Consider the following 16,614-nt stretch of genomic DNA (forward strand, 5'->3'; position numbering starts at 1 on the left):
GTATTACTTCCCTCGCCATTTTACTTTCAGGAACTACAGACACTGATAAGAATACGACTTTATTGTGTTTATGTTGGTCCATATATAATACCAATAGGCATTAACACAGCAAACACACAACATAGTAAAGTAATTCGGTGCGGATGTAGAATAACAGATTCAGGACCCAACATTCCAAAACAAACCGCGGGTAAGAAAAAAAAAATGGCGGGAAATTTGACATCGGAATCTCAGATGCGCCAGTTCTTGCCTTCTGCGTTGGGTTTCAAGAGAACATCCAGTTCCTGAAAAGCGATCCGATGTGTGCCATTTAATAAAAGAAACATAAAAGGCGATGGTGCGTTTATTTTTAACTGCTGATAAAAGCAACAAAGCCGTGATTACTGTGAACACAAGGCCAGCTCTGTGCTTTCTGTGAAAACCCAGGAGGAGGATGTCCTCCTTCTCTGGAGAGCCACACCACGCTCGCCCGATTCAATACTGAACTCAAGACATCATAGTTCCAGAACACACTGCTTTAACGGATTAAGATTAATTAAAACATTACTTAATATCTTTAAGCAGAAAACTATATTTGCCAAAGTCATTATCGTTTGGTGCTATCAAGTGATCTTTTCTGGCCTTGGCAAGTTTCATCAAAAGGAATTCTCTTCGGTCCTTCCATTCCTTCAGCTCCTCATCTCCATGTGCCAGCTTACAAAGCTCCTCCTCCGTGCAGGTGCCCAAGAGGAACCTGGAGCGAGTAGAAAGCGATCTGTCAGCGACGGCTGTTAAGGGTTCATGTGATATGAGTGGTGTTAGACTGACCGTTCACAAACTCTGAAGGTTCCTGTGGGGAAGCGATACTGCCAGCAGTTCTGATCGTCCTCGGAGTTGAACACTCGTTCTTTGTGCTTCTCGGAGGTGATATGCTGCTGCCACTGTTTATCACTGTTGCAGTTCTTCCCACACAACCAGCAATGGTTGCCAGCCTGATGAAACAGCATTTAGAGATTGAGGAATGTATTCAGTCACTTTTAGAAAAGAAAATGTGTTGTATATGCAGTTAATTCACAAGTTGCAAAGCTGAATTTTCAGCACCATTACTCCAGTCATCAGTGTCACATGATCCTTCAGAAATCATATTAATATGCTGATTTGCTGCTCAATATTTTAGTGGAAACTAAATTATTTGTCTTTGCCACATAAAAAAAAATTCATAACATCTTGCAATCCCCAATTTTTGAATGATAGTGTATATTTATAAAAAATAGGATTATTAGTAAATGAACATTCAAATCATTTAAAATGGCTATGTACTGCATAATATACCTTATGTTTTAAATATATTAATACAAATGATAAGCTTACCATTGACCACCTCGTGATTTTTCATAGTAAGTATGCTGTAATTTATTTGTACAGTCCTATTTGGGTGAAGGATTTGCTCATGAATATTAATTGCATTATCTGACACTTGGCCCAGAAGGTCAAACTCACTGCCTGAAATACAGATGTTGAGTTCAAGAGTGTGCGCTATCAGTTAGCCAACTAATGGTATTCATGAATATTTATTAAGTTACGACACAATGCTCCCACTAAGGTTACCAAGCAGTATCTGTATTTCGCAATTAATGTTCACTCACTATACTCTACCTTACTAATTTTACATACAGGACGTGTTTAGTGTTTAAACAGCTAGAGGAAGCACAACGCACTGGGACACACTGCAGAGATCGAGATGCATTTTTAAGTGAATCAAATTTGAGCACTTTAGTCCAAGTGAAAATAGAGAGACGCATCAGAGCAGACAGAAGCATGCAAACATGAGATAAAACAGAGCCTTGAGTGTGTGTGTTGTTCTTGACAATCAGCATTTTGTAATTTCCTTGCCTGTGTGTACCGGACACTCTCAGATAGACCAAGGTTGTGTCAGAGTAAGAAGAGCGTGATAATGATGTGTGGAAATATGAATGCTGCTCAAGTTTCCATACCACTTCCTCAGCGTAGTCGGTGGGCATGTGGATCTGTTTGCCGTTCTCTCTCGTAGCGCTGCTGCTGCTGCTCTCCTCGCTCCAGCCCGGCTTCTGAGACTGCAGCCACATTTCATACAGCTGTTCCATGTCTGCAACTACATCCACAAACACAAGGGATACAGGATTAATCAGTCACAGCATCAGTATCTGACAGGGCCAGGTGTTCAGAAAAGATGGATCAGAATAATCTGGATTTGGAAATCTTTGCATAACAGTAATAAAGTTTAAAATAAAATCCAAATTGAAAATTGTAATGAAGTGGTGGACTCTGGAATCCATTGCTGCGTCCATATATATATATATATCCTTTTGTGGTTTATTAAGTTGGTGATTAGTATCATTCTTCAAAATATAAAATGATTTGAAACTCTTTCCCTATGTGAAGCTCGAGTAGTGTAGAACTACATGTCTTCTCACTGGAATGTGCTTGAATCTCCTTGGTTTAAGGAAAGCACCAAACACAATAAAACAAATATATTCTTCTAACTTACTAAGACAGCTTAGGTCACAGGGGTCATTATGGCCTCTCTCGTCTACAGGATCGATTTACAATTAAAGTATTTTGTTTATTTTTCATCTTTAAACAGAAGAAAATAATGAAGAATATTTTCTGAAACCCCTAGCTGAGAAAAAGTACTTCATATCAGGATGTGTGGGAGCAGTTCCTGATAAGAGCTTGGGTTTGAACAACCCAGCCTTGAAGAAGTTGTGTATTCTTTGTGTGTGTGTGTGTGGGTGTGTGTGTTAGTATCTGTCTGTGTTGGACTGGTCTCCAGGAAGAATCGGAAACTGTTCCCAGGATTTGAACTTTATGTATCCGTTTTCCTATGATTTAACCAATCAGAATTATTTTTACCCAAGTCTTAACTTAGCTAGGCACCTCTGTTAGAGTAAAACTACTGCTGTATTGAGAGTGTATGCAGAGCAGCCTACAAACTCCTCAGAAGTACTGAATCTGACTTCTGCTGATGAAACTTCAAACTATTTTACTTCAGTTGACCCCTGGTCTTCATTCATATTACCTGGTCCTTGGGTTTAATTGTAAATTCCCCTACAGGAATAATACTCCACAGTTTTACTGTAGTGTTGATCAAATAAATGCAGCCTTAGTGTCCATGAGAGATTTTTTTTTAATAAACTTTTTTAAAGAGCCACGCAGATGGAAAATCAAAAATGACCTGTATTAGAGTTTATGATGTAGCTGTCCATCAGTGTAAACAATGTGCAAAGTAATTAAACCAAAAAGTACACGATTTATAAAGTTATTGGCTTCTAAAGTAAGGAGTCGACTCTGAATCGCTGAAACAAGTCGTTATAGATTTCAAATCTTTTGCCCATCTCTATGTACGTCACTAGGAACACTTTGCATAATAATCTCCGCCTACCGTTTTGGGAGAAACGGAACTCTGACCTGCCCCACCCCCCACACAGACGCTCTGGTTGGTGTGATAGGATCATGTAGAGGAGACAGTGTGTTTTTAATTGTAAATTACCAACTTTATTTAGACCAACGAGCATCTCCGAATCACAACGCAAAGTATGATTAAGAAGTTATGTGTCTGTTTTCTCCCGAGCGTCTTATCAGTATGTGTGCTGTCTGCGCTGATCGTCATGTACAAACACGTAATTAAAATGAAGTGTAACTCCGTGAATACTCAACGAAGAGACATGAGAGAGATATCTATAGAAAGCTTGACATGTCTGTTTGTTTAAAACTAAACAAGTGCTGCCGAAAACAGATATTCTGTGATAAAGTAATCCATACGAAAACAACGCAATGTCTGTTTTTCACGTCTCCCTTCGTTATATCTAATGTGACCACGCCCCCGCGCTGAACGTGCTATTCAGATTCAAACAGAAGCACGCGGCTTGAATACATCCACACAGAAGAAAAAGCAGCGAGACTGTTCAAGTGTTTTATTTTACTTTTTGCTTCGCGGTGAGAGGAATAAGACATAATTCACCCCAAACAGATGCTAACGCGTTGTTTACCGTGGAGGTGTGTGCGGAACAACCAATCAAAACTGACTATGTTAGTTGACCAATCAGAGCACAGTATGCTACCGAAAGGTGGGGTTTAAGGAAACTGAATCTTTTGAACAGCTTCGTGCGAACCGTTTGGGGATCTCTGACAATTGAGGTAATTTTAAAATGATATTTTGACAAAATGACAATGTTTTTTAACCTTGGATTGGATTTAAAACTAATGTACAGGACTTATAAACAGTGATAGGAAGCTTAGAATTTTCTTTAATCTTACTGACCCCAGATTTGAACAGTAGTGTATGAATCAGCTTACAGCTATTGTTCTGCTGTCTATCAACAGAACAGGAAAGCTGTTTATGAGGAAGTGCAAGCTGGGATATTTTAATTAAACATTACTTTAAACAAACAAAAAGACGACATAACACTGCTCACTCTATTGTTTGACATCATCTGAAACGTTCGACCATTAAAGCTAAGCTAAAGTAAAACTTAAAACACTGAACAACTATTCTGCAATCAAATTAAATAGAATGTATATATATGGCCGTAATGCATTTAAATGTGCAGTGAACTTACTATTGTTATCTTTCATGAAGGTCCACAGATCTCTTTCCTCTGTGCTGTGAGCAAAGGAGCAGTTTCCAACGTACTGACACTTTTTGCCAGCTGCCACATGCAAACAAATCTGCAAACATGCAGCAATAACAATTATACAAGAGAAAATAAAACATAATTTTCAGTTCGTATTAAAAACAAGGGTTCATGTTTTTAGCGTTGAAGAGAAATATTAAACCTACCTCAAACTGAGCAGGAATGGGCTTTTTGGTTGGGAGCGATCGAACTGTAGTCCACTTTTTTCGTTCAATAGAGCTAACCAGAACCACCCGTCTCTCTTTTGACCAACTGGCCCACAGAAAGGGACACATGATGACATGCTATCAGAATACTGAACTCAAAATTGTGATATTTTGCGAATTAAAGGAAGTTTACTTGAACTGTATGACTTTATTTCTTCCATGAAACAAAGGAAACTTATGTGGGGTTTGACAAAATTAAGAGTAAATGACAGAATTTCCATTTTCGGATCATATGAGCTGGACTCACGGATGCCGGGCCTTTGCACTGCAGTACTTCTTGTTTTTGTCTGGCTCGCTGACTTGGCCATTCCTCCAACACTGAGCACACACAAACTGCATCTTCAGGTTAACTGGTCCAAATCTGCGCAGGGCCGGTGGGAGCTCCTATGGGATTGGTATAAAAATAACACAAGTCATCTCTTGCAGGTATATACACTATCTATTAGTGTGCATGTAAATATTCTACCTGAGCATGAAGCGCAGCATCCATATTCCAATATTTCTGTGACTCCTGGACGATACCTTCATGTGTGATACCTGAAATAAACCAACACAACACAACAGTTAGCGTTTCCCGTCAGCCTTCATGTGGGATAATGCACGATCCCGAGCGGCAGCTCACTTTGTTCACTCTGCATCATCCATACTTTGAGCTCGATGAGGCTGTGGGCGTAAAAGCAGAAATCCTCCCGCTGGCAGCCGTACCGTACCTCATGCCTACACAGATCCATCTGGCAATGAGGGATGTATGGACGGATTTTGGAGTACCTGATGGTTTTGTCCCTTAAAAAGTGTACAAGGCACCTGAAAGAGAATAAAAACAAAACAAACAAGAAAAAAAGTGTTAATGCAACATCACTTTCAAAAAGGCCATACAGACTATAAAAAAGAAAAGAAAAAACATTTCATCACTTCCCGGGCTCCGTAGAAGGCTTTATATTATAATTATGCATTCTTACATGAAAGTAACCCAAAGCCTAACTTTAAAGGAAGTACATGTAGTTAATTAATATCACTCGGTAGTTAAATGTATAATTACACTGTTTAAGGACCTTAAAATTAAATGCAACCAACTTTCAAACAAGTCATGACAAGGTGTGGGTGAGAAGTGGACCTACTGACATGGTTTAGGAAATTTAATGGTCTAACAAAAAGACACACTGAATATATTGCCATAAATTAATAAGTCATTAATTCAGACCATCGGCATTCACTGCAAAGCATGAATCTGCACATTTGGTGTTTGGACATATCTGCACAAGAAAAAACGCTTACTTCTTTTCCTCAAATGTATGCTTTGTCACCGGGTGAGAGCACAGACTGGGGTTGTCCTTATTGGTTTTGCTGATTATTCGGGGTTTGTGATCAAAGCACACCTACAGACCAAGTCACACACGTTAGATATTTGTACAGCTTCTTTAAACTTTAAACCAATGCAAATTTCAGCAATGACGAAATACAAACAGAGAAACTAAAAATCCATTCCTCCGAAAACAGGTCATTCCAGTTCAATGATGAAATGAGAAGGTGTGTTAAATACACAGTCAGCTGCTTAAAAAACAAATCTCCAACAGGAAAAGGGGCTTATCATAAACTTGATTTATTTTGGTCAGGTGACCTCCAGTTAGTCATAGCTATAAATAAGCAAGCCATTGAAACAATGGCGCGTTTTACCTCACAGAGGAACATGAATATCCCATGGTGCTCCTGTAAGATTTTGGGCACAGTCAAATTGATCTTCGGTTTAGATCCATAAGGATCAGACAGATTTTCCCTGCAGATGAAGCCTTTGCGTTCTAGCGTCCACACGTCTATTTCCTCTTGGCAATAAGCAAAGGTACAGTGGCCAAGATACCGGCATTCTTGTCCAATCGCCACATCTATAAAGCAGAAGTTTTGATCATCTTAGTAAATAGTCTGAAACTGTAACATAAAGCTTCAAAGGAGATCACTGTAATTACCTTTGCAAATATAGTAAGGCCCCATGTACTGGTTTTTAGTGGGTCTCGGCCGAATAAGCTTCCATGTTGGAAGTTCAGAATGTTTGGTTCTTCCCAAAAGGAAATCTTTTTTGCATTTGTGGTCCTCTGGAAGGTAAGAGTAATCCAACACTCCTGGTCCTGTAAACACAATCAGGTGATTAAGAACCGAATGCAAAACCTCTGTGTTTGCATCTTTAAAAGGTCATACACTGGAAACGCTGCCTAGCAACACTCCTGCATGACTGCCGCTTACCAGTTTTAATGTAGCATGAGGAACAGGCCTGTTTAAATTCATGGGTATCAGCGAGTGGGTTCTTGGCAAGGTCTAACTGCGGTGGATAATCCTGCATAAATGTCCTATCGGATGTGCTGAAACCCATGCCGATGGGTGGAATGGTTGGCACCGACATGTCGCTATTGCTCAGCTGAAAGAGCAAATAACAGATTAACCAAAGAGCACAGCTGAATGTTCAGGAAAAGGTTTATCACACTGATGTAGATGAACTCTTACCTGCATGAAATGATGCTGGCTAAAAGGTTTATCTGGTCCATAAGGAATTAAAGAACAAAAGGGAAAACAGAAATGAGCAAAGGAAACAGTGGCAGCAGGGTCCAAAATTAACCTGTTAAGAGTTAAATGGTAGTAAACAATTTTTTTTGACAAAAAAAAAAAAAAAAAAAAAAAAGCATTCACATAACACTACATGGGCTCAATGATATAGGCTAATACATTAAAATTTAAGTTAATGACACTATGGGTCTCATTCACTAAGCTTGTGTACACAAATGTTTGTGTGAAATGTGCGTGCGAATGATTATAAGAACAAATCGAAAATTTCTAGTGCCATAAAATGATTAATTGCGATTAAATGCATCCAAAATAAGTTTGTTTACTAATATATATATTATATAATATATAATGTATAATAATATTGTGATATTATTTATATACTATTACAATTAGTAATGTTTCCAAACTTTTGGTCTGTACTGTATGTTGCATAAATTTATACTATCTATTATTATACTATCCATAAATAAATTCTATAATAATATAATTATTAAATAATACGATTTCATAAAATTTTTCAATACATTCCATCATATACAGTGAGAGAGAGAGAAAAGCTGCATTATATGTACATCTGTGAGGTTTCTGTATGTATGAGCATGTATGAGGTGCTTATTGGAGCACTGGTGAGAATGACACACCTGGCATTGCACGAGGATTGGGCGAGTGTGGAAGCTCGTTTCCACCTCAGAATAAAACATCTTAATAGAACTGCAATCATCTCGCAACAATTGTGAGATAAAGTCACAATTTTTTTTTTTTCTGTGATGGAAACAAACTTCCATAGACGAGAGCGCATCTGCAAACAGCGGCAAGTTTGCCGAGAGTCGTGTTTTAGATTACAAGCTGCTGTGGTTAAGTTCAAAAACATATCAATACTCAGTTCATATAAAATGATCTGTAATAACTGTATATTAATAATCTGTAATAATCTGTAAGCGACATTACTTTTGGATCCAATATAGTTGACACAGCATCATCTTTTAGTTTCAATCTTTTATGAAATTGGGTTTTGAAACTCACAGGATGTTTTATAGTGCACTGACCTTTCATAGGTCAAAAGATCAAGGGAATTTCAGTTTCTCAGTGCATGACCCCTTTGAGAACAAATTAATGCATGTACAAATGTATTTTTCATGAGATACTCATGCGTACAAATACAGAGTAATCCATGCAATTATTAGTGAATGAGAACCAGTGTCCCATGCCATTCACCACAAATACACCAGGAAACATGCTCAATACAGTAACACTGGTGGGTAACAAATATTTATGGTTGGCAAATGATCTAAATAAATTTTTAAGTGAGGCAAATAACTACTTTTGGATCCTGGTAACAATTGTGTTCAGATGACCGAAGCCCAAAGAATACTTCTGTATTGATGCAACAATTGTAGTCTATGTCTTTTTAACATTTAAGCCATTTGATAACATGTGGAGAGGTACACTAAAAAGTTTAATTTTTCTCTAATGTCTGCACTTTTTCTCTCTAGAAGTTAAGCAACAAAAAAAAGTATGTTGTATTTTATACTCGATTTCAACACTGGTGTCTGATGTTGTTGCATCTCCAGTAGATTGTTATTTCTTTTTTCAATTGCGAAACAGAAGGGCCAGTGTCGCCACAATAATGAAAAAAATGTGGGTGCATTATGTACCATGCTACTATTGCGTCACACGTAGCGGTGGGCGATGTAGCCTCAAAATTATATCACGAAATTTCAAGAGTATTTGCAATAATGATGTTAATGACTATGTATATATAAAAAATTGCAGCCGGCAGGCAGCAGCATTTATTAGTGTCATCGATGACACATACTACCTAAAATAAAGTGTAAATCTATTGTCATAAGGTGGCAGCAGCTGCCTCAAGTGTCCAAACCTGCTTTTACATTCTCGAACACTCATATTTAAGATTCATAATTCATTTAAAAGCATCTAGCATGTAAATTAGTAAATATCATAATTTCCTCCTGTTTTTTTTTGTAACCTAATATAAGTTATAGGAGCATTAATTAGTTAATAAAGAAACTTAATTCGAATGCTCATTGTATTAGTGTTAGCCGTGCTTATGGTAACGATTAACTACTCCAATAACAGCGTTCATTTAAACCCGACATTCAAATTAAAATATTTAATAGTTTTCATAACAGAAGGGTGTTTTCCACAGCCTTGCACTCTATTTGTGTCGCCATATCTATGCAAATTCATTCTCTTCCAGCAGGAGGCGCTTGTAGAGCACAAGAGAGGTTTCCTCAGTAGCGGCTGTAAGTTTAAACTGGTGAGGTGTATTAGTTCATTCAGGCACGGGAGGAAGTGAAGAAGAGCTCGGTTTGGTCTCAGTTGAGTTCTTCCTGTGTCTTCTGAATGCTTTAAACTGTTTTGAATGTTTCAATTGGCAAGGCTTAAAACATGTGCAATTGATAAGCTTTCACGAAGACGCGCATGTCGTCTTTTTACACTGGCCTCAGGCAGTTGGTTGAAGTCACAGACCCTTTCTCCACGCCGCTTTAATAAAGATATGCTTCTCGCCTATTTCTGAAGATAAGAGTGTGTGCTCAAATGTACTCTAGACCCCGTCTCACGATACTTTGTCATCATACACTGATCAGTCTGCGCAGTGCTGCTTCATGTCAAACACACTTATCAGGTTTGTGGTGGAGTTGTCGTGCGTGCTAGGGAACATATCCACCATATGTCGCTGTATCATTGATGTTGTGATGAGACACTTTTCTTTATCATGTAAAAATGTACAGCGTGGACTACTTTATTGTCGTGGACTGTATCAAATGGCACACCTCCAGTCACATGCACTGTATGCATAACCTAGTGTACATATAACAACCAAAACATACTTTGGGATTAAGATCCTACTTACTAAGAAGCCATGATGAGCAACGCACCTGTAGGAGGGTCTGAAATTGACAAACTATCCAATGAATCCAGAGGAGATGAATATGTGTCCAGACCAAGAGAATAGGATGAAATTGGCTTGTGATACAGTGCGGGCAAATTTACTGTGCACGGCGGAGCCATACTCAAAAACGGATGGCCCAGGTGTGAAGGCATGAGCAAAGAACTTTGTATCGAACTACTGACAGCAATACTGGTCGGTAAAGGAATAGGTCCATCCACTGTGGGAATATCCTGTGTGAAAAATAAAAAAAACATTAACATGTCTTGTACACACTCAAAACAAAAGCAGATATGTGGCCCTTCTCAGACTTACCAAAGATGACTCTGGAGGACTTGCTCTGTCCAACAGCTCATCCAGTTCATCCCCAATAATATCTGTATCATAGTCCATGCGGGTGTCTGGTACCGTGTAAGAGTCACTGGGCCTGGTTCCATTGGCCAGAGGCATATGTACGTGCATGGGAACAGGCTCTGGATTATGGGACTCAACCGGGACGACCGGAGGTGAGATCACACCAACAAGAGGCTTGGACTCTACTTCTTCCTTCTCACTCACTGTCGAACACAATGGCATGCTGACTTGTACCGGGCCGCCCATGCCCTGCATAGAATGGTCCACTTCTATAGAGACAAGGAGGCAGTGCTAAGCTTTTTTATTTTTATGTATTATACACACTCTACTGTTCAATATTTCAGGGTTTGTAAGGTTTTGTTGTTATTATTGTTTTTCAGTCAATGGTGAAAATCAATAGTAGATTTCATTTAAGGTCCAGCAGTTTAACACTAATATTGGACATAAAAAAAAACATGTTAAATATAAAGTATTCAAAATGGGTAAGTGATATATTTGGAGTGAAGTTTAATTGAACTTATGCATCAGTCAAACATCCTCCATGCGGACCGTGCGCCGGAACAAGAATGAGATGTGTTCTAACATAACTATGTATGTGCATGCATCCCATTATAGTGCGGTGTGCATGAAAATAATAACAAGAAGGCAGAGCGAACTTATCCGTAGTGGTTCTCACGTAGTCCTTCTACATCAACACCTTATAGTGTTTGTTATAAGTTAAGTGATCAATCCTTAAGAGAAGGACTACGTGAGAACATATGGATGTTATGATTTTGTCTTTTCTTTATTTGTAATGCCAAGAAAGAGTTAATCTCTCATGTATGAGAAGAGCGCGTTGCCGTGTATAAACCATTAAATGTGTGGGACACCAACTCATTTTCTATCTCTTTTATTTAATGGATTTAACGAGTTATCCGAGTCAAAGCGTTACAACTTCAGTGACTAACGTTACAGGCTCTAATCCTCTACTGTGTGCCTACGCTAGGGCTGTGCAAAAAATCGAATGCAATTTTCATGCACATCTCATCAGTAAAAACGCTCCTTTAATTGGAAGTATTATCTTCAACACGTGTGCTCAGATCAGGGTTGCCAGGTTTTCACAACAAATCCTGCCCTGTTGCTTCTCAAAACTAGTCCAAAACTAAATCGCGATTCCAGGAGGTTCCCAGATAAAATAAAAAAAAATGCTTCCCGGGGTTAAAATATACGTTTTGTTTTTTGCCATTGTTTTCTTGGTAAAATTTGCATTTTAGAGACTAAATATCACGTTATTGTTATTGGGGTTGCTCCAAACCACGGACATGAAAAACAACCGCAGACTTGGCAACAACTGGTTCAGGTGGAGCGGCAGCTACTACACAGAGCCGGCAGTTACTACAAAGAATCGCCACCGATTTTAAAATCGATTTTGTGTAGATGCCAATACTTCTAATTAAGGGAGCGTCTTTACTGATGAGATGTGCATGAAAATCGCATTCGATTTTTTGCACAGCCCTAGCCTACGCACAGTGTGTGTGTGTGTGTGTGAGAGAAAGAGAGCGAGAGATAGAGAAATGCTGTGCTGAAGTGAAGTAGGTTGATAGCCAAATTATAATAGGCAGCCTAATAAAAATACAAATAATAGTTATCATTATTATAAATTAATAAGAGAAAGAGCATAATATCTACTTGACTATCGACAGAGAAATCTGCTTACGTCGATATTTCTGACTATCGTTGAAGCACGATACTATCGTCTTTAGGCACAACCCTAGCAGCCATTACTCCACTTCAGTGCCATCCTTCAGAAATCAGTTGTGAACAGTTGTGCCGCTTACTATGTTTATATTATAATATTTATAAAACTCTTTTCATATTTTTAATTTTCTTCATATTTTTAATAAACAGAAAAAGTAAAAAGCAGTTTATTAAAAAAAAAAAAAAAAACATTGTAACAGTATAAATGTTTTTACTATCACTTTTAATCAATTGTAGTGTATCCCTGCTGTCTAAAAGTATTAACTTGCTTAAAGAAAAAAAAACATCTTACTGACCTCAAATTTTGACCAGTAGTAAACATTAGTGATGACAGGTATACACTGACTTACCCATTTCAATATCCTCCACAGAGGAAGAGCTGTGAGAATGCTGTTGGGAAATAAAGCATCTCAGTAGGGTTGCTGAAATTAATTTTAAACAAACACACACACACACACACACCATCCTACCTTATCATTAACCGCTCCTGATAGACTTGAACCGGGCAAAACATTTAAAGCAGGCTGATCTCAGAAAAAAAAAGAAAAAAAGTCTGATCAGAGACAAATAAATATGGATTATGAGCTTTATTTTCCCTGCCACAATTATTCCAACTAAATATTTTTCCCCAACTAGCTATAAAATAGACACACCCCTAATTTGATTTGTTTTTGTTTTTTACCTTGCTTCGGACATAAGCCTTACGGATTTTCAGTCCCAACATTTTGGCAAGCTCCTGGGTCATTTCAATCACATGAGTATCCTACAAGGCAAATGAAACATGACGAACCAAGCACTGTAAAAAGGCTTAATTAAAACCCAAGAGTAAAGTGCTCTGACCTGAGGCACTGCCATGGAGCATTTAGCAACCACCTCGTAAGCCTCTTGATGTCTTCCTATTTCTTTCAGACATTTGGCTTTCCGGTAAAGAGCTCTGTAGTTGCTTTCATTGAGTTGAAGAGCTTTTTCAGAGTCCTCAAGGGCTTGATCATGCAGTCCCTGCATCATTACGGTGAATTAAATAAACCAACAGGGACAATTAACTTTGCAGCATAAGCGGTCTTCAAACATTGCATGGAAAAACACTGCTTGCTTGTACACTTCCATTCAACAGTTTTAGGTTTTCATATTTTGAGAAGAATTCTATTAAGCTTAGCAAGGCTGTAGTTTTTTGATCAGTAAATACGGTGCACTTTAAAAACAATCAGTTTTCTATTATATTGTATATGAAAGTGTAATTTATTCCTGTGATAGTAAAGCTGAATTTTCAGCATCACTCCAGTCTTCAGTGTCACATGATCCTTCAGAAATCATACTAATATGCCAAATTTTTATTGCATTCCAATATCGATTTATTTAGGCAATTATTTTATTGATATCAAAAAGATGTGACACTTTTTAGGATTCTTCAATTTGAAATAATATTTTTGTAAGACTATAAATGCCTTTGCTGTCATTTTTGATCAGTTTAACACATCCTTGCTGAATAAAAGTTGCATGTCCACATGGATGCGTATTCTTACAATGTTCAAGTAGGATGCGGCACGGTTCGCATGAAGCTTCTCTCTCAGGTTTTGCGAGATGAGGATGTCCTCTGATCCCGCGTACTCTGCTATGTTTAAGGCCTCTGTGTACAACTCAACAGATCGTGCCCAATCGCCTTCAAGGAACACATCGTTTCCCTCGCCAAAAAGATTCCTCACCAAACTCTGGATGAACACCTAGAGGAACGAAACAGCGCACAATATAAACATCTAATGCACACCTGCGATCAGCGCTGGATTGATTGGGAGTGGAAACCACAAACCTCGTACTGCTCTTGAGTGCCAGGAAAAGGCAGGGTAGACCTAAGATCGAGCAGAAGATTGAGAAAACAATCTGAAACCATTATAACACAGATGCAAAGAACATGTGCAATGACAGATTTGCCGATAAACAACATGTCGTGAATTAGTGAGGTTAAAAGCCGTGTGTAATTTGCATTCCAGAAAGTGTTTGAACCGCAACCAAATTCCTTTGATAGGACAGAAAAAAAACATCAGTGGGTGAAGTCAGCTTGAAGCTATTTCTCTCTTTTTCCCCCTCTGAAGTCACTGTAGTCGTCTCTTCATGATCGAAACTTGTCGAGGCTCACAGGTTTTCACTCTGAACACTTACTGAATGAACTGCAAGCCCTTCTGGATGTCCTGCCAGCGGCTGCTTCGGTCCTGGCCCGTGGCTGACATCTTCCCATGCGCGTGCGCGACTTGACCGTGGTCAACACCTAGGATTTAAACAATAAACATACACGGACATCAAAAAGATACATGTAATTAACACAGATTTCCCCTAAGTATCACGTATTGACATGTCTTATAGTGAAATAGTAAAAGTATTCCTGTAAAAAAAAAAAGAAAAGAAAAAAAAAGCAACGTTTTCTCAACAGTGATATGATGCTCGACTTTTATTCATGCAAAGTGATTCTTCAGAACAGTTCGGTTCAAAGAATTGATTCGGTTTAATCAATTTTCGATGGAGGAAAAAAAAAAAAAAACAGAGGAAACCAGGAACACACACACACACAGGTCTTGTGTGCAAGCCAAATGTTTGGTCATGCAAACTCTAGTTTGAACAGTCGCTAGGTAAACTAGCATTATAGCATTTTTACCGCGCACCACTGCCCACTCACACAGACACACAGGGGCTAGACGAGGATTACGAACGAGAAAAAATACAGAAGACACCAACCTGAAAAAATGACTCACCTTAAATAGATCAATTTTCAGCGGGAAAGAGAGCGCCCCATACAATCACAAATGTTTTCATATGCTCTGTTCGTCAATCCTGTCTCTTCTTTGGGCAACGTGATCTTCGTGACGTGTCTTGCTCACTTTTTTCGCTCAGCGGCTGAAGAAGGTTACAGCGCCCCCTTGAGACACACTCAAAAACAGCTGCGTTCATTTCCACACGCGTGGCATGCTGACTAGATAATATAAAACATACAATTGTATGTAGGCTATGTATATTTTTTCTATGGTTTTCGAACATTTATTTAATTTGCAATCAAATTACTATAGGAAATTATAATTGTGAGCAGTGTTTGAACATTGGTTAATTAATGCATCTTATTTTACATGAAATGGCAGCACATAAAATTGCTTTGTTATTGCTATGTACATTAAAGTAGTGCAAAATTCTAGGCCAAACACCTGCAAAAGAAAACAAAATCCTAAAAATCCCTTCTTTATAATACAGTCAGTGGACTATTTTTACTGACTTTTAAACTACTTCCAACTTGAAAAATAAAATGGATATTGAATCTGTCTTTGCACAGATTAGGCTACTCAATACTAACAAAATGTTAACAAATATGCTATTAAAACAAATAGAGTCAAATCTAATGTGTAAAAATAGCCATTGAAGATTAATACATAAAATGGATACTACATGAAGAAAAAAGCAAAAATTCAACTGCCTTTAAAGCTTATTTGTTGATTCAGTTTCATTTAAATAACACTTATTTTTTTGTCTACTTACCAAATGAATAAGTGCACAAGATTGAACAGTAATTTTAACTGAGTTTTAAAAAAATACGGGGGATTTCAATTATTTTGTAGAAAGTGAAGAGAAACACCTGCACAACTGTGACCCTGGAGCAAAAAACAATTGAAATAGAGATGTATACATCACCTGAAAGATTTATACATCGCCTGAATAAATAAGCTTGGAAAAAGACTATTTGGAAACCAAAAATTATTTCTCTCTCTCCTCCCTCTCTTTGTAAAACACTTTTTTCCCCTAAATTATTTTCATATTGCATATTTTTTCTATAAATTTTTTTTGTTTTTGTTTTGAAAGTATGGTAAATACTGGTAAAATGTGCCCATTTGAATTAAATAACATTTAGTCCTTCCGTCTCATAGCAGCCTACAAAATAATAATAATAATTAACAGTAGAAGTGAAATCTTATTGTAGTCTTCAAATCTAGGTACTGTCTTATGTTTTAAAACCACTTACAGGGAAAGTTTGGTCCCATCAGGTTAATGACAGTCATGACACATGCTGCTGTAAGTATTTTCAGTTTCATAAATGAGTTTATGAATTGTTTATGCAGTAGAGAGCAAATAGTGGACCTGCTGACTTAGGTTCTATCTGCATTCTGAGTTTTTAGATATTGACCTTCAAAGATTTTGCATTCCATACAGCAAAAGTGATATGAGG

General features: G+C 37.9%; 1 protein-coding gene across 1 annotated transcript; it reads right to left on the reverse strand.

Annotated features, from left to right (window-relative positions):
* Positions 1-41: 41 nt before the first annotated feature.
* On the reverse strand, positions 42-15,357 carry LOC113071530 (zinc finger CCCH domain-containing protein 7A-like). The gene is made up of 23 exons (XM_026244882.1): positions 15,158-15,357; positions 14,571-14,676; positions 14,221-14,260; positions 13,937-14,134; positions 13,254-13,412; positions 13,096-13,176; positions 12,884-12,937; positions 12,764-12,803; positions 10,638-10,945; positions 10,312-10,555; positions 7,352-7,383; positions 7,094-7,265; positions 6,820-6,978; positions 6,533-6,738; positions 6,134-6,234; positions 5,481-5,662; positions 5,325-5,395; positions 5,106-5,242; positions 4,799-4,904; positions 4,578-4,686; positions 1,974-2,110; positions 808-971; positions 42-733 (listed from the first exon to the last, which is right to left on the reverse strand). Exons 2-23 carry the CDS (start codon positions 14,636-14,638, stop codon positions 544-546), a joined length of 2,958 nt encoding a protein of 985 aa, XP_026100667.1. The 5' UTR covers positions 14,639-14,676; positions 15,158-15,357; the 3' UTR covers positions 42-543.
* Positions 15,358-16,614: the final 1,257 nt, after the last annotated feature.

This window comes from Carassius auratus, unplaced genomic scaffold (genome assembly GCF_003368295.1).
Source record: "Carassius auratus strain Wakin unplaced genomic scaffold, ASM336829v1 scaf_tig00007487, whole genome shotgun sequence".
In the NCBI taxonomy this organism is placed as follows: domain Eukaryota; kingdom Metazoa; phylum Chordata; class Actinopteri; order Cypriniformes; family Cyprinidae; genus Carassius; species Carassius auratus.

Coding starts and splice junctions, on each gene's coding strand:
- LOC113071530 (XM_026244882.1), bottom strand. CDS start 14,638: ATGTCAGCCACGGGCCAGGACCGAAGCAGCCGCTGGCAGGACATCCAG. Junction 13,177..13,253: donor GCTCCATGGCAGTGCCTCAG/GTCAGAGCACTT, acceptor TTTGCCTTGTAG/GATACTCATGTGATTGAAAT. Junction 734..807: donor ACCTTCAGAGTTTGTGAACG/GTCAGTCTAACA, acceptor TACTCGCTCCAG/GTTCCTCTTGGGCACCTGCA.